Source organism: Salarias fasciatus, chromosome 23 (genome assembly GCF_902148845.1).
Source record: "Salarias fasciatus chromosome 23, fSalaFa1.1, whole genome shotgun sequence".
NCBI lineage: Eukaryota > Metazoa > Chordata > Actinopteri > Blenniiformes > Blenniidae > Salarias > Salarias fasciatus.
This window is the reverse complement of record NC_043766.1, coordinates 27,017,771-27,035,767: the sequence shown is the minus strand read 5'-3', so window position 1 is coordinate 27,035,767 and position 17,997 is coordinate 27,017,771. Positions and strand designations below refer to the sequence as shown.

Below are 17,997 nucleotides of genomic sequence, written 5' to 3'. Positions count from 1 at the left end.
AACACAGAACAGTCTGTTTGTGAATAGTGACCCAGAAAGGGCAAAAGCCACAACACAACAGCAAAAGCCACAATGTAAATGCAAAGACCACAAACATGCTTTGTTTCCAGAGGGCAATATTTTCTGATGGACTAATTTGATTTACTAAGAGTTTAATTAAAATGTTGCTGCTTGATAATTGTGATTAATATGTATAATTGTATGTATAATAAGTGGTATAATATGTATAGTATGTTTTCAGGAATTAGTCAGTTTGGTCACTGTGGTAAAACTGACATAGCATAAATGACATATCATAGCATGCCCTTTGTCCCATTTGTATTTGTACTGTTGATGTTGACATTGCGTTGTGGTTTTTGCTCTTGCATTGCGGATTTTGCGATTGCATTGTGAATTTTGCAATTGCAATTGTGTTAGCCCTTATAGGCCACTGTAAAAAAGGCCTAATCCTCTCAGATATTATTCACAAATTTGTCAAAATCTGCGCTAGTGAGCACCTCTCTGCTGAATGAATATTCGTCCACCTCACAGTTGTGGCATATCAAGGTGCTGATGAGAGAGCAGGATTGTTACACTCAATAAACACAGGCACATTTTACTGATGGTGTTTTGAATGCACAGATCACCCTCGAGCATCACCTCATATTGCAGCATGAGAATGCACAGCCCTGTGTTGCAAGGATCTGTATACAACTCTTGGAAGTTGAAACATCCCACTTCTTGTATCACGGCGTGTTTCAGCCTGCCAATCCTGCCGATATCCAGCAAGTTGATACAGCCATTGATGAGGAACAGTCCAACATTCTACTGGCCACAATCAATAACTTAATCAACTCCATGCAAAGAAAATATGTTGTAATGTGTGAGGCAAATGGAGGCCACACCACACACTAAAAAGTGTTGGGTTTTTCTATTAACCCAATCGCTGGGATATGAAATCGGTAACCCAATTTGGGCTATTGTAATGCGTTTGGAGTTATTTATTGCAACTCATGTGTTGGGTTAGAGTCCATGAGACCCAACATAAATTTTTAAACTCAGCACATGGGTTGTTTTGACCACTGTTGGGTTGTCAGCTGGTCCAAAGAAATTCAAAATGAATACTTTAAACATTGTTTACAAGTGTGTCATTGCATACTGTATTGTTTGCATGACCAAGTATAGATTGAATTTTAAAAAGGTTTGAAAATTAGCTGTTTACAAGATATGCATATTGTATTAATTTATCTATTGATCAACATGGCCACACAGTGACGCAGTGGTTAGCGCTCTTGCCTCACAGCAAGAAGGTCCTGGGTTCAAGTATCGGCTGGGGCTCAGGCCCTTTCTGTGTGGAGTTTGCATGTTCTCCCTGTGAGTGTATGGGGTACTCCAGTTTCCTCCCACGGACCAAAAACATGCATGTCAGGTTAAATGGTCACTCTAAATTGCCCCTAGGAGTGAATGTGAGTATGCATGGTTGTTCGTCTATATGTGTTAGCCCTGTGACAGACGGGTGACCCTGCCCTCGCCCACAGCAGCTGGAATCAGCTCCAGCGACCCGGAGAAGCGGCATAGAAAATGGATGAATCAACATTTTTTGGAAGATTAAACCAATGTGTGTAGTTGAATTAACACAGAACTGTAGTTAATTTTATCCAGAATTTGGGCACATTCAACCAGTATATATGGTAAAATTGACCCAGGGCTGAAATTGATTTAATGCAACATTTGGGTTAAATATGAGCATAATATTCAATCCAATCACATGGCAGAATCAACGCGGGGCTGAAACTGATTTGACCCAATGATTGGATTAAATCTGTGAACCCATCTGTTGGGTTAAAAAGACCAACCCATTTTGTTGGGTGAAAATGACTACTGTTGGGCTGGTCCAATATTGATTAACTGTTGGGTTAAAAAATAAACCAATTTGGGTTTATTTCAGCATTCATTTTTTAGGGTGTAGAATTTGAGAGTAGGGATGATGAAATGACCTGCCTGCAGCAGACATGCTCTTGTTGGATTGAGCAACGCAGCCACGTTGATTGACTCTGCGACACATTCTGGTTGAAGAATGAAATCCATAGACTTGTAACACCATTATTTATTTATTTATTTATTTATTTATTTATTTATTTATTATTTGTGGTGTTTTTTTAATCTTTATTTTTATTATCATCATTGTTGTCATGGTCTGGAACAGGTGCGAAACACATTTCAATACATGTTATAATGTTATACCATGTATAACTTTTAGTGACCAAAGGTCTTGAAACTGAACCATTTATTGGATACAAGAGCGAAAGCTTGTTGGGAATTAACATCAAATCATTTGTACTCTGAAAAAATTAAAATACAAGAGTAACCCATCATTTAATGGATCTATTATTAATGAATTTTCCCAAAAAAGTTATTTAATGAATTTATTTCGCCTTAATCATCCTGTGTTGTGCTGACAAGTAACCAATAAATAGAGTCACTGAGTATTTAAAGTCTTCTTTAGATACTCAATATCTATCTACTTATCTAGTTGATGCATTGTTTAATTTTCCATGTTGCTTAACTTTTATGTCCTTGTTTGTGATAGATTGAATTAACTTAGTTAATATTGCTGTTTGATTGTGAGGATCGTCTGCTTTATCTGCAGGGCCTCTCAGACTCATATACTGCCAGCCGGGTGATCTGAGTGTACTACAGAGGTGTAACATATTTATACAGTGTGTCATGATTGCCACCCATGCAAAGAAGCAGCAGTGGCATCGGAAATGGACCGTACCAAGTAGACAGGGGGCGCCGGAGTGTGCACGTTCATATTTGTGTGCTCAGAAATGCAGTTTCATCCAAAAGAATGTATTGTACTGGGTTTTATGCAAAACAATAAACATAATAAGGATAGATATTGAGGAAAGACGTGCCTCGTTGCTTGCAGACGCTCGATAGATTTCGCTCTCCTCCTCGGACCCCCCTCCGGCCAGAGCCTCGGTGCCCGAGCGTTGGTAGAGACTGTCATCCTGCCCTGGCCACCCGGTTTTTTGGAGAGGAGAAGTTGGCAGAGGGATGATCCTGCGATGATGGCGCTGCAGCTGAAGAGCGGGGATGCCGCGTACTACCAGAGCGCAGATTACTGCAGAAACTACACTTCTCCGCCTGTCAGCTACGGTGACAGCAGCCATTATCTTGCCCGACTGCCAGGTAAGGACAGGAGGCTTGCCATGCTCAGTCTCTCCACCTTTGACTGTCAGCAGTTTTGTGCGCCAGTGTGCATGGATGGAGAAAATCATCCAGCCAGAGATAGGTGGATGTGGAAACCGGCTGCCGCTGTTATCATCACCCTCAGTATCGTAATGTCATGCCGCGGAGTGCACCAGCTACCATTCTTTCCACCTTTGCAGAGCATGGATGCTGCGACGCAAAATCTGAGGTTGCAGAGGTAGTCCAGCGTGTCTTTTGCACATGCATCAGAGCGATGTGTCTCACGAGGAAAGGGAGACGCCAGGTTTGGTTTCTGGCTGTAATTTGAAACAGTGTTTCAATGCAAAGCTCACTCTCACCCCTCGAGTGTGACATTGTTGGTGCACCTTTTACTCTAGGCTTGATCTGCACAGCTGATGGTGACATGTGGCAAATGTACAGGAGGCGTTTCATCCTTACAATAACCAGCTTTCCAGTTGGGTTTAGGGACCTGCTGGAGCCAGTAGATTTGCTATACAACGCCGAAAGGGTGACCACTGAATAAGACTTGTCTCATAAGACAGCCTCTTATCATCCTCATTCAGACTTCTTTGTGAAGGTATTCAAATGCAGCTGCAATTAGGTGGAAAGTGAACGCTTTCAAAATGCTAATTACCCTGATTAATGTTGCAATCACCTGAACAACTGTGGAGAGTTTTTAAGACCATCCTTCATCTGTAATGATGTAAAGAAGGAAAAAAAAAACCCTATGTTGATAAATCCTCTTAAATATGACGTTTAGGTTCATCTCCCTGAAACATCATTCACAGTTTAGCAAAGGCACATATTCAACATTTTTGTGCCAGTTGAAAAACTTGATCATGTTATTATTTTTTTGTGTATGTTTTTGCTTGTGATGATTTTGCCACTTATTCAAGCAACAAAGTTGATTCGGTCAAACTCATGAGTGTTTCCCAGCAAGACATTTATCAAGGCTGTTAGTGTTATGGTGATGGTACTGGCCATCTATTGACTTACAAGACTCATACTCTGTTGGACATCAGAGGTAATCCCCAGACTGACTGTTAGTCCTGTTAATATGTGCTCTTAATGTGTGCAAGCTGTTAAAGCTGAAGCTCTAGCTGGAAGCTGCTGTGATGGCACACTAAATGTATCGCAATATATAGTAAGACATAGTTGGTCTTCGCCGCATGCTGTGCTCGTCCAGTGCCCAGTGAAGCAGATGGAGTAAGTGCAGGAGGCATGTGCTTCTCATCACTCTATAATTGATGTGACACAACACAGTACAGCAAGAGAAACTCAAGAGAAAATGAACACTTGGCCTATATAGAGATTCTCAGTGGAGGCTGTGAGATTATCAGTCTCCGGGACAGAAGTTTTTTTGAGCTTTGCTAATAAAACTAGAAAATCAAGAGCTCCTGAGTCAAATAAATGTCACATGCGCATGTATGACTTCCCAATTACTTTGAAGTTTTGCTTTCAGTTTTTTTCACTTTGTGAATACTTGGAGAACAAAAACAACCCCAAAATATGGAGAATGTATTTTATTCAAGCTACTGATCAGTTTCTGCCTTTAGTTTTGTGGAGGAATTACATAAGCTTGATTTTGACTTGCAAAGTTGAGTGTCTCCTGTAAAAAAACCTCAAAAGCTAAAACATAAAACAAAAAACAAAAAAACAAAAATCAAATGTTCTTGATTTTACACCAAGGACCCCCTCCAGGTGTGAAACAGGTGCAAGCATTTGTGTCTGAGAGGAGAAAGAAACTCACCTTCACTTATCGAGGCCACAATAAATCTGAGGAAAACTGAAACAGACAAAGTATAGTTAAAAAAACTGACAGGCACTGATTTTCTCAACACCACTGTTCTTGTATGATGACAGAAGACTGAAAAACCATGCTTGAAATGCTATGTGTGAAGATAAAGCACCGTTCTCTTTTCTTGTCGTGTTGTACAAGACATGAAAAAAATCTCTGAGCTTCACTGTCATGTCAGTGGGACGTGTGAGAAGCTGATCTTTTGCAAGCTTACTTATTTATAGATGTGGCTATATGTTCACAAACGCTCTGCTAATAATTCATGTTTTGTGGCTGCTTCCATGTTTTTACTGAATAATATTTATGACGGTGTACACCACTGCGGCAGTTCAACCTGTGATTAATAATAAATAGGTTGACAAATGTGAACTGATGAGCATCGTAATTGATGTCAAATCCTCTTAAACCTGATCAATTATTGCTCAGTGTCCATCTTCACCATATTAAAGATTGGCTTCTTCTCAGGTGTTATAGCGGTTAGCATTCACACACCTCACAGTGAGGAGACCCCAGTTTGAATCTGGACCGATCTGGGTGGAGTCTGTATATTTTCTTGGTGTGAAAGACAGTCCTTTACAGGGCAAAAATGCAAACAGACAGACAGTCACCAACACAAAGACATCTACACGTTTTTGAACGGTATAGGAGTAACCCAGAGCACTCATCGAAAATGTGTGCGTGTGCAAAGGGACCACATGCAAACTCCATACAGAAAAGCCAAAAGTCTAAAATCAAACTTAGGATGCTTTTAGCTGTGAGTGTTAACCAACAATATCTCCCTAGCTGGAGTCTGGGATGAGAAGTAACTGCAGAATAACGCTTATTTTTGTTGTTTGTTATCATCTCTGACTTGCTCTCACAGAGATGATAATTGAACTGAAAATGCCAGCAAGCACAAGAAGTCACTGTAAAAGGCTGCTTGATCTTTTTTATCTTCCTGAGTTCAAAAATGGAGTGGCTATAAGGGTTTTAGTGTACAAGCCAGGGTTTACTCTAATGGCGCAGCCTTGGAAGTGAGTGGCCTCGTGTCACAGATGTGGGAATGGAGGTCTGGAAGGTCACATGGCTCAGCCGAACACAGGAACGAAGAGAAAGTATGTCAAGAGCTGAATGTTGTGTGGAAATATGATATTCACAGGGAAAAGATGTAAATGTGATATTGACGAGTTTTGATGAAATGATATGTGGCAAAATAAGGTTGTATGAAAGATTTTCTTACTAAAAGCAGTTACTATTATGAAGTCATTGTTTTGCCTTTTTTGGTCCCTAAAAATGTATTCAAGATACTCAGAGATAAGTTGTTGTGTGAGTAAACACAGCTGACAGCCACGGACAGCATTTTCCACTGTTAAAAAAAATCTACAAACTTAAATGCTAAGCATGTCGTTAAGTACTTTCATCTATTGTGCGGCAGCACAATGTGTTTGCTGATTAGTGAATCAAGCGAAAAGGGGTCAGCTGTCCTGCAGTGTTGTTCCTGAGCCGCTGCTGCTGCTGCTGTTGTCTCAGTTTTTATCAAAGAGCTCTCATGAGGATGCTGATGAGGTTACTGACGATTTGCAATGTGGGATTGATGGATGAGCCTCTGGACAGCATGAATAGAGATTTCTGGACATTTTAAACATTACAGGGGTTTCTGTTGAGACAGGGAGTGTTGTTAAAGGTCTCTTAGTATATCTTTGGTGTAAAAGCAGAACATCTACTCTGTGTTCCTTCAACTGTGCCGTCTTTTTTTTTTTTTTTTGTGTGTGTGCTGTTTTTGCTTTGTCTGGTTCGGTGAAAGCCTCATTTCTTTAAGTTACCATACTTTGACACACAGCAGTCAATATTCACTCACTTCTTTTCTGTTTACAACAAATAATTCATTGCAGATGCTCCCTATGGACAGCAGAGAAAATGTCTCCTGCATATTAGATCCAATAAACGCAATAAAAAATAAAAAAAAATACCACAAAGCAGTGAAAACTTTTTTGGTTATATGGAACTCACACATCATCTTCATAACAGTAAGAGGCTCCTGCTGAGTGTCCCACAGGCTCATCTTGCTGTTGACAGGACTGTCGTAAGGTCAGAGTCTTGTCCAGCATATCTTTCTCCTGAGGTCAGTGAGGCCAGGTGACACTGGACAGACAGACAGACCAACAGCGAGCAGCAGTTGGAAACAAAAACACTCCAGGATGTTATTTTGGGTGTATGATTCAGACTCATTGGGCGTCCGATTGAATTCCAGATGAAAGCTACCAGCACAGTGAGTTTTGACACAGCTGTTGACCTATTACTGACCCCCCCCCCCCCCCCCCCCCCCCACACACACACACACACACACACACACACACACATTAACATTCAGTACTTTCCTTTCCATTTACTCAGACTTAACTCCAAATTAACCTTAGTCTGTCGTTAAAGCATGTCTTCATATTTTAGGGTGACACTTAAACATGTCTCACGTGAAACGCATAATTAATGTTCTGGGGTCTCAGTATTTATCCCCATGTTGTGTTTCAGGCATTTTAGGAACATTGCATTGACTTGAGTCCATTTTATGTGAAATTACATGATAATAATTACTACTTGCCCATTTCTGCCCCTGCCCTCAACCACTTTGACACAAATCTGACTCAAAAGCATGTCTTCTTTGTGATTTTCCTCATAAGGATTTTCTTTTTTGTCCACACAAGGACAAACAGTCTCCATAATGCAAGTGTGTAAACAGATTTAAATCCTAACAACAGTAATAAATGCACATCCACAGAAATGCACACGCATTGTATTAGCTTTGCCAAGTTGTCACACTCCAGGCTGTGAGGATTTCATTATCACCGCTTCTGTGTGTGTGTGTGTGTGTTTGTGAGCGCGCACACACATGGATGTACATGTAAAGTCCTGTATGCATGACTGCAGGCACTGCAGGCTCAGTCTAATCTTTCTGATGCCCACTGGAGTGTGAAGCCTCTCTGTCCGAGAATGTGTTTCTGCTCGCCCATCTCTTTAAATCTCTCGCGCCTCGGGGCTCCCAGAAATAAGCGACTTCCCGAAGTCGCTGTAAATGCATAATTGGATTTTCATCAAGTTTCCTTCTCTTCATGTCAGTTTAATGATCTGTCAATAGACTGAACCTACGCAAATCGGACACATTAAAAATTTCATTCAGTCTTGTTTTTTTTTTTTTTTTTTTTTTTTTTTATGCGAAGACACTGGTACAGCAATGAGCCACAGGCATCATGTTTTCATGGTTATCAATCTAGTTCACTTTTGGCTCTCAACCACCTTTTCCTGGATCCCCCGAAATGGCCTCCAAAAGAGAGATTTGCCAGAAAATACAGTAAAGCTTCCTCTCACATCAAAAAACATGGATGTTGGGTTAACTGGTGTGGATGTGAGAGTGCACGGCTGTCTGGCCTTGTGACCGACAGGCGAACTGTCCATGGTGGAACCCGCCCTCGCCCATAGTAGCTGGGAACGACTCCAGCTAAGATGAGCATAATTTATGACACATTTAACATTACAAAAATTATTCAATGTGTATATTAGTACAGAACTAACTCAGGATCACTGTCTCAATCAGAGAACCGAATAAATAATGACTGGAAAGCATAACTTAACAAAAATCTTAGTAGTTGTTCAGATATTTCACAGAGAAGCACAATCTCCTTAAAAAAAAGCATGGCAATTAATAATGTTAAGAAGTTGTTAAGTGGAAGCTATGAATGAATACAGAGCATGGTGAAAGAATCAGAAGCTGCCAAAACATTTCAGTCTGGACCAAAATGGTCCCTGAGCATGCTTAAAAGAAAATTCATTATAAGTTTTATTACTCCACCTATGAAGGATTTCTAAAGACCTCAGTTACTTTGGTTGGCTGGTTAGTGAGTGTCTCTGGTAAACTCACCGAAACTCAAGCTGCCCTAAAGGGTGTTTGATCACCTTGTTTCATTCCATTTGCATTTGAATGGGCGAATGTAATTAAATTTGTGGTGGACGTTGAGATTTCTGAAATGTTCATTTAATATTTCCCCAGGTATCTGGATGTCTGCGTAGGGAATGTGAACAAGGGCTGCGCATTAAATTGAAGATACCAAATGCATGGTTGTTGAAATATCAACTTGCACAAAACACATACCACAAAAGACACATTTTTAAATATGAAAGACAAATTGCAATTCATTACTATTATTTCATGAAGTTTGTACTTGAAATTTAAAACGTTCAATTAATTTACAACCCTTATTATTTCATACGTTGGGACCACAGGACAGAACCACCAAAATTTACCAAAAAGTAGTTTTTCATTTAGCATCACAAATCCCAAAGCACAAAAACATTTTTACTTTAAACAAAACCAAATGATATGTTATCATATTTTCACACTGTTTTGTGCAGCCCTCGGGTGCGGCACAGTGGAGCGTCGGTTTGCATGTTCCCCAGAAGCCATGGAGGCTCAGATTGATTCCTGATCCTCTTTCATGCTCTTGCTGCTTTCTACATTGGCCCCATTGATTGTATGTGTAAATGCAGGTGATTGCCTGTGTCCATGTGTTCCCCCACATCATGCGCTGGTTACTTTTCTGCCTGGTAACCTGCATTGTGCTCAGCTGAAACTCACCCCCACCATCTGTGTCTCTTTTGCCCACAGTCCCAGAAACCATGTTGAAGCCACCCCTCAGTCTCTTCAGCCATCCACAGCAAACTTTCCAACATATGGACTCCTTGCACCAGTTGGGACCGCCTCCAATGGCACCTACACAACCTCTCGGCCCTCCGCCCATTGCCCCTGCCCAGCCAATCGGACCTCCATCTATGGCACCCACCCAGACTCTAGGTCCACCTCCTATAACTGCTACTCACCCCTTAAGGCCTCCCCCGATCACTCCTCCACACGTCCTAGGCCCTCCTCCAATGCCCCCAGCTCAGCCACTGGGGCCTCCGCCAATGGCACACACCTTAGGACCCCCACCTGTTGATCACACACAAGCAATAGTGCCTCCTCCAACCATGGACCTCACACAACCACTGGGGCCTCCACATCTGAACCCTGCTCAAGCTCTGGTTCCCCCTCCTGTAGTGGCGCCTGCAGCTGGAAGGTTTCCCCTCCCTCCCAGCCCCCTGTCCTCACCCCCTGCGCCTGGCCCTGACCCATCACAGGTGCCTCCAAGGCCCCCAGGACCAGCACTTATCCCACCGCCGATGCCCGGCCTCGTTTGTGGGCCTCTCCCAGGTCAGGCGGCGCCAGTCAGCGAACAGCCCCAGGATGAAGGCTCTTCGCTGGGGGTGGAGGAGCAGGAGGACTCTCTGGGGCTGGAGGAGCTGTGCAAACCACTGTACTGTAAACTCTGCAATGTTACCCTCAACTCTGCCCAGCAGGCACAAGCTCACTACCAGGTCAGTAGAAATTCACTTTCATTCTTGTATTTTTTTATCCTTCATAGCTTTTTTACATTTTTTACGTTTTTGTTCCATATAAATATGTTTATTATATTAAAAAAGTCCTCAATTTTTTATGTATTTTAACTGTATTATTATCTATTTTAAATATATTTTATTTTACCTTTTTTTGTATTTACATGCAATCTGCAAGCCATTTAGTGCCTAAACTCAACTCAACTTTAATTGTATAGCACTTTAAAAGCAACTAGTGCTATACAAAGTCATGAACACAAGTCCAAGTGCAAGAATACAATGCAGTAAGAACAAAGAAAACAAGAACAAACAACAACAAAACAGCAATGCCTTGGACCTCGGCACCTCCAGGAGCAGTTGATTAGTGAATGGTGAAGCAGCTCAGAGAGGTAAGGCGGGGCGAGACCATTCAGGGATTTAAAAACAAATAAAAGAATCTTAAAATGGACTCTAAAATGCACAGGTGGCCAGTGGAGGGAGGCCAGGATGGGAGTGATGTGCTCCCCCTTACGCCCCCCAGTCAGTAGCCGCGCTGCAGCAATCCTCCTCTACTCCATACGACAGAGGAGTAGAGGAGGATTCAGAGCTGGCCAGACAAACAGGTAGGACCTGAACCACTGAAGTACAGGACCACTGATGCCAACCAGGTGCTGCAGTCGGGATAGTAAGATGTTGTGGTCCACGGTGTCAGATGCAGCAGTCAGGTCCAGCAGAACCAGAACCGCATAGTCACCAGAGTCAATAACGAGGAGGATGTTATTAAAAACCATGAGTAACGCTGATTCGGTGCTGTGCAAAGGTTTGAAACCGGACTGGAAGACCTCTAAAACATTATGATTGTCCAGGTGGTTTTTCAACTGCAGGTAGACAGCCTTCTCCAGGATTTTTGAAATAAAGGGCAGCTTGGAGATGGGCCTAAAATAAGCCAAGTCAACCTGATCCAGGCCCAGTTTTTTTAGAAGGGGATGTACCACTAAATGTTTAAAGTGTACATGGACGACACCAGAGGACAGACTGCTGTTAATGATAGCAAGGACAAGATGACCAATGCTGGGAAAAATGTCTTTAAAAAATGAGGGGGAACAGACGGATGGATTAATGGTCTGAGTGATCAACTGATTAATTGATGGATTGTTATGTTTTCTTCAAGGGAAAGAACCACAGTAAAAAGCTGAGAAACTTCTACGCTGGCAGTCAGCAGCCGCCAGCCATCAGGATCCCAGAAGTCCTCGAGACGGCCGGCCAGACGTCCCTCAGCTCAGGATCCAGCGACGGTGACACAGGCAGGCAGGTAAAGTACCAAAGCTCGCAGCTCAGCACCAGCCAGCCTCAGCGTTGCAGTTTTAGTGGAGGAAGTGGGTGTACTGCTACTGCTGGTGAAGTGGCCACTCTGCTGATAAAGGTCCTCTGAGGAGGTGGTGGAAAACTGCAGAGTCACTGTGTTTCATCTGAACACTGCCATCATTCTGCCATCTCCGTACAATTCAGATCGGTATCTTTTTTTTTTTTTTTTTTTTTACTTCTCTTCTGTTTACAATTGCAACACATTTAACACAGCACATAAAAAACTGCAACTTTGATTATTTTCTGAAGTAAAATCATCAAATTGAATTCTGTGGAAATGGTGAATTTGGTAAAAATGTGTGTAATTTTTTGGCTTCTCACAAGAAAAGTAACCCCCAAAATAATTTTCATGACAAATAAAAGACATCGTGCACGGTGTCATTTGCTTGTTTTTAATGTGATTTATTGAAGCTCCTTATAAATGAAGAGGTGCATATCATGAAATCAACTCAAAGATCAATGTGAAATGATGAGATAAAACACATGTTGTGTGAAGAAACAAGGAACGTCTTCCTGTTACAGTTAACAAACAGTGTAAAAGGAGTTGGATTTTTAGTTCAACTGGATACAGTATGTCACCTGGCAATATGACTTTAGTGTCAGAATTCAGAATATGTTTTAGTTCATTTTACTCCATGTTTGCCATATTATACTTAAGATAGTGAATATACATATTATTACAGTACAAGTTCGTCCTGAGTTTAATCCTGTTGGGACACATGTGGCTGTAACCAAATTGGAAACGTAGTTAATGGGACAAAGGAGAAGTGATTTAATTTTTGTTAGATCCAGATGGTTTTCTCAGCATGCAGGGGTATGCGTTCCTTGAAATATATATATATATATATATAGATAGATAGATAGATATATGTGTGTGTATATGTATATGACATGCTACTTTTAATATATAAGACATGAGACGTGAACTTATTGCTCTAGTTTGTCACATTACCTGCTTGGGATAATTAGAAAAACAGATTTCTTCCTATTAAGCCACCTAACCTTCATAAAAAGTTTTGAATATATGACTAATAAGTTAGAAATAGTATTAGAAGCATCGTTGTCACTCTGCATTTGTCCCTACATGGAGAATTATGACATGCAACACATTAACAAGACACGGGGTAGAAATATATCAGTGTAAACATAAAGACACAATTGTACTTTGTTGGCATTAATGTCTACGTATGACAGATATATTTAAGTTATTCCACTGAAAATGGGCAGTTTGGTATGTAGTTTTAATGAAACGCTTCAAAACTTAACTGACAGCTCCATATGATTTAATTGTTGTAATAACATTCTGTTGTGTTTGAAACGCAAAGAAAAAAGACTGGGGGACAGAAAAATGTACATTTCTATAGGATGACTCATCACATGCTTGGCTTCGCCCGGCTGTAGGCTTAATAAGTGCTGAAATGTCTTACAGCTAGTGAAAACCACCGCTTAGACAGTTTTGGTTCTTGGGAACATGGATTTATTTTGCTTCAGAGTATATCTCCTCTTGAAAGTCAAACAAAGTTGCTCTTTTCTTTTTTTCCTCTCTTCTCCTCCCACCAGAATACCTAAACGTTCCTTTCTTCTCTGCCCCAGTGTTTACTCCCTGACTCCTCTCACCACAGACACTGTGCTTCTTTGTCTGATGTGTGCAGGCGCTGTATAAGGGGGCACCGCGGGTCATCCTGGCCACAGAGAACGACTATTGTAAACTGTGTGATGCCTCCTTCAGCTCACCAGCAGTCGCGCAGGCCCACTACCAGGGCAAGAACCATGCCAAGAAACTACGGCTCGCTGAGGCCCAACAGAACTCCACGAACGTGTAGGCTTGGATGCTCTTTGCTGCAGACTTCACTGTGCACTGTATTTGCTTGGCAAACATTTTAGAAGTCTAAAAACCTAAAGAAACCTAGAAGATCTATTAATATTTTGATGCAATTGATTGCAAACTAAGCAAGTCCTTTAAAAGCTTCCATTGATTGTTTTATTTATTGTTTTATTTATTTCCGTGATGACTGTGACTCTGGTTCTTACAGTGAAGGCAACAATGATGCAGCCCCAAGAAGGAACAGAAAGGACGGCAGTGAGTACCGACTGCTGAAGAGCCGCCGCAGCCCTCAGATACCTGCCTCAATGCCGGGTAAAATGTTCAAAATGAAGCTTTCAGCCTTTTTTTGTGTGGAGCTTGCATGTTCTCCCTTTGTGTACCTGGGCTTTCTCCAGGTTCTATGGCTTCTTCCAACAATTAAAACATAAATTACATTAACATTTTATGAAGCAGGTGAGCATATTTAATACCCTCCTGTCAAATGCAAATGGGAGGTTCTTGCTCAAACACATGGCGACTTTACCTCATGAGTGTTGAACATAATACATTGTATTGCAGGATAGTAAACATCCGGCAATGAATCGAACCGTTTTAGAAATAGAAATAAACAATATTTCACGGATTTGTTTTCCCAACTTTTACACTTTATATATTTTAATAGATTTTTTTCGGATGCAGTTGGCATATAAGGGTCTTTAATTCTCAGAAGAAGAGCTCTCTCTAAATTCCTTGTTGTGTGTGTGTGTGTGTGTGTGTGTGTGTGTGTGTGTGTGTGTGTGTGTGTGTGTGTGTGTGTGTGTGTGTGTGTGTGTTTGTGTGTGTGTGTGTTTGTGTTTGCATAAATGTGTGTGTGTGTGTGCCTGTGAGAGACTTTTCTCTTGATGTTGACCTTGTGATGGGCTCGCCACCTGTCTCGGGTCTAACCTGTCTTTCATGCTCAGTCAGCTGGGTGAACTCCTGATCCCTGCGATCTGAACCTGGATAAAGTGGATTTAGAAGAGACAGATGGACAAATGTCAGTGATTGTTTCTACTTAATTCACTGGCCTTTGAATTTGACCTTCAATAAATTTATTTACCTACCATGAGAAGCAATGTATCTGCAGTCCTTTGGTGCTCTCTGTGTATGTCAAGGCGCTGTGCAGTTCAGAGTTTCCTGAGCCTGAGAGTGAGATGATATGACGAAAAGCCGATCTATGATTTGTTGGTGTCAGAAAACCACCATCAGTAAACCACTTTCCAAAAATATACGTAGTTAAGATGGCAAGCAAGATAAATGCTATCACCTTGATGGAATTAGTATTAAAATCTTTTTTTTTTTTTTTTTTTTAATGAAAAATTGCTGGTAGTAATTTCAACACATTTTGAATCCAGCTTGTATTTGCAGATAAATAATGGAATATGATTATATTATCTGTTATACCCCTGAAATAATCAGAAACAACAAACTTCCTCATGCACTTTATGAACAGGAATTATTAAATGAAAAAGTCTCTGCTTTCAGCATCATACAAACAACATTGCGATAACATGTGCAACCATACAAATCAAACACTGAAGAGGGAGATATCACACACCATATTAACACATAAAACGCAGTTAATCTGCCCGAGAGTAAACAGTGTTGTGACCGCTGAACGGTGAAGAGAGCTGAGTGAAGCTGCAGCAGGAGAACTGGACTCTATGGACTCTACGGTGACTCACCAGGGCTTCCTCGATGTGTTGGGAGGCACGTTGGATTCTGATTCGACCAAGTGCAGAGGTCTCCTCTGGTACTGTTTTTAAACTAAGAACAATCAGGAGCTAGTTCTCTGCTTCTTACCGCGCTCATCCGGTTTAAATCTCACTCCTAAGAACTCGTTACCTTTCCACTGACAAGCAGCCACGTCAGGGCTACTTCGCTGTGTCACAGTAAAACGTGAGTTTGTCACTGCAAACGTGGCCGTAGGCGTCGATTTTTATTTGTGCCCATATAAAATGAGTTACCTACCATCATATAAAAATCACAAAGGATTGCTTCATGAATTCTGATTTGTAGAGCTTTAATTCTACTATATCAAAACATGAAAAGAAAAAAAAAAATACAGTATTTAAAAACAAGACTTAACAGTGTTTTTAACTTATCACACACCCACTTACCAAACACCTCTGATGTTTGTGAAGAACTGACACAAAGCCTCATCTCTATGTGAGTGAGAGGAACACAGCTGCACACTTCAACAATTTTCCATCGAAGCTAAAGGTCAGTGGGCACATTTCTGTTTGGAAAAGTAGATTTTTGATTAACTGTACCACGTTTTCAGTGTGCCTCTGTGAGTGTTTGCTTTCGGGTTTTATGTGTGCGTGTGAAAACAGATCCAGAGAAGGTAACATCAGACTTTGCGCTGACGTCAAACAACCATCTCTTTCTTGCTGTGTCGGACTTCTTTTGTTTCTCCACAGGCAAAAATCTGTAAAATATAGTAAAAAGCAACATTTATTCTCTCTCTCTCTCTCTCTCTCTCTCTCTCTCTCTCTCTCTCTCTCTCTCACACACACACACACACACACACACACACACCATGTTCTGCTGATTTAATCGGTTTTCTTGATGGACAAACCCCAAAATAGCTGCACTATCTCCCATGCGGTGGTGTTCTCGCTGTCTTTTTTTCTGTCTCTCTCAGTATCTCCTTCTCCATTGTCTGCAGTGTTAACTCACACACATACACACAAATATGTAATATCCGTTGGTTTTCCCAAGAGTCCATCCAGACCACTTTTGTTTCTGTTCATGCTGGTATGTTGCTAACACACTCATCAGTAATAAAGATCAATTTATCAGGTTATAGTTGGGTTATTGTTAAATTGATCTAAATCATGCTTTGGGTACGTCTTTCGCCAATGAGCATTTTAATCCACTTTAGTCATTGATCTCTTCATGTGAGTAATTTATCAAGCAGCAGGACGAGGAGACTTTCATTTCAATCTTGGGCCCGCCTGTGATGCCGTTTATCATTAAGCATGATTTAATTGATCAAATCCCAAAGTGGATCCAATCCCAGCTAACTTGGCAGGATTGACGCTGTACAGATCACTAGACCACCGCAGGGCGAACACAGAGAACCACACACATTCACATTCACCAACAGAAATTGTTCCTCTCACCTTTGCATTTTATACTTCACTGAATGATTTAACTGGAACGAAAAGTTAAAGTTGGAATAATGCCTAATTTAGCAATAGTTTTTTTTTTTATCTCATATATTCGTCTGCCTTGCGTCCTGTATGACAGTTTCCTTGTCGCTCTCATGGTTGATGCATCTCGAGTGAATCAGCCTCATAGTGCTTAACGTCTAGTCATTACTAACTTCTCCTTCCCCCACATTGTTTCTCTTCTTTCTGCCCCTCAGGGCCCTACTACAACCCCAGACCAAGGCAGCGCATCCCCAGGGACTTGGCCATGTGTGTGACTCCCAGCGGACAGTTCTACTGCTCTATGTGCAACTGTGGAGCTGAGCAGGAGACAGACTTCAGGCAGCATCTGGAGAGCAAGCAGCACAAAGCCAAAGTGTCAGAGCTGAGATACCGCCATGAGATGGAGAACCTGGGCTACAGCTAAGATACACAAGAGGGGATTGGGTGCGGGGAGTGAAAGCAGAGACAGTTTAAGGCTGCTGCTGGTCAGGAGAAAAAAATACGTTCAGTTGAGATTTGAGAGCCATATTTACAAAAATGATCACCCCAAATGGCCTCACGATCCTGTTGCAATTTATTTACTATATAAATCAAGCATTTAGGTCCAGATATTTTTCAGCCACTTGTATAAATTCAAGACTGTTGCCCTTTTTAATAGATCAAATTTGATTCCCTATGCGGTCTATCCACAGTCTAGTGTTTTTGCCACTTAATGGGTGGACCACCTCTGCCAAAAGGAGTCAAACAGGAATTTAGTCTGCAGATAAAACAGGATTTTACTAGTTTGACTTTTTAACCTTTTCTTATACTATTCTGATCAGTTGTCCTCTAAAGCAGTGGTTCCCAACCTGTGGTCCAGGTCCCCCCTCAGGTTGTGCTAGAAATCAGAGGAAGGGCTGATGCTTTTTTCTGCTCTGAGGTCGCCAAAACTGGATTTGCAAGTACAGTATCAAAAGAACATGAAAAGCTTTCAGTAATCTGGGAAGCGTCCATGCCTTTATTTGAAGGTTTTCTCCCCTTTCCCCTTTGTTTGTTTATGTGTGTGTGTGTGTGTGTGTGTGTGTGTGTGTGTGTGTGTGTGTGTGTGTGTGTGTGTGTGTGTGTGTGTGTGTGTGTGTGTGTGTGCATGTGTGTTCAGGATCTGGTTTGACTGCGATCTCAGTGTAATTGAATCAGGTCAACTGGACTTGGTCAGATGGAAGATGTTTCACCTCTTATCCAAGTGGCTTCGTCAGTTCGAGTAAACTTGACGAGGCTGG

General features: G+C 41.4%; 1 protein-coding gene across 2 annotated transcripts; it reads left to right on the top strand.

The window, feature by feature from the left end:
• Positions 1 to 2,991: 2,991 nt before the first annotated feature.
• zmat3 (zinc finger, matrin-type 3) lies at positions 2,992 to 17,347 on the top strand. Of its 2 annotated transcripts, none has more exons than XM_030082988.1 (6): positions 2,992 to 3,174; positions 9,630 to 10,375; positions 11,544 to 11,684; positions 13,390 to 13,556; positions 13,771 to 13,817; positions 16,954 to 17,347. In XM_030082988.1, exons 1-6 carry the CDS (start codon positions 3,051 to 3,053, stop codon positions 17,160 to 17,162), a joined length of 1,434 nt encoding a protein of 477 aa, XP_029938848.1. In that variant the 5' UTR covers positions 2,992 to 3,050; the 3' UTR covers positions 17,163 to 17,347. The 2 variants fall into 2 exon arrangements, with proteins under 2 accessions (XP_029938848.1, XP_029938847.1); XM_030082987.1 differs by having other exon boundaries at positions 13,771 to 13,874.
• Positions 17,348 to 17,997: the final 650 nt, after the last annotated feature.

Coding starts and splice junctions, on each gene's coding strand:
- zmat3 (XM_030082987.1), top strand. CDS start 3,051: ATGATGGCGCTGCAGCTGAAGAGCGGGGATGCCGCGTACTACCAGAGC. Junction 3,175..9,629: donor TTATCTTGCCCGACTGCCAG/GTAAGGACAGGA, acceptor TTTTGCCCACAG/TCCCAGAAACCATGTTGAAG. Junction 10,376..11,543: donor AGGCACAAGCTCACTACCAG/GTCAGTAGAAAT, acceptor GTTTTCTTCAAG/GGAAAGAACCACAGTAAAAA.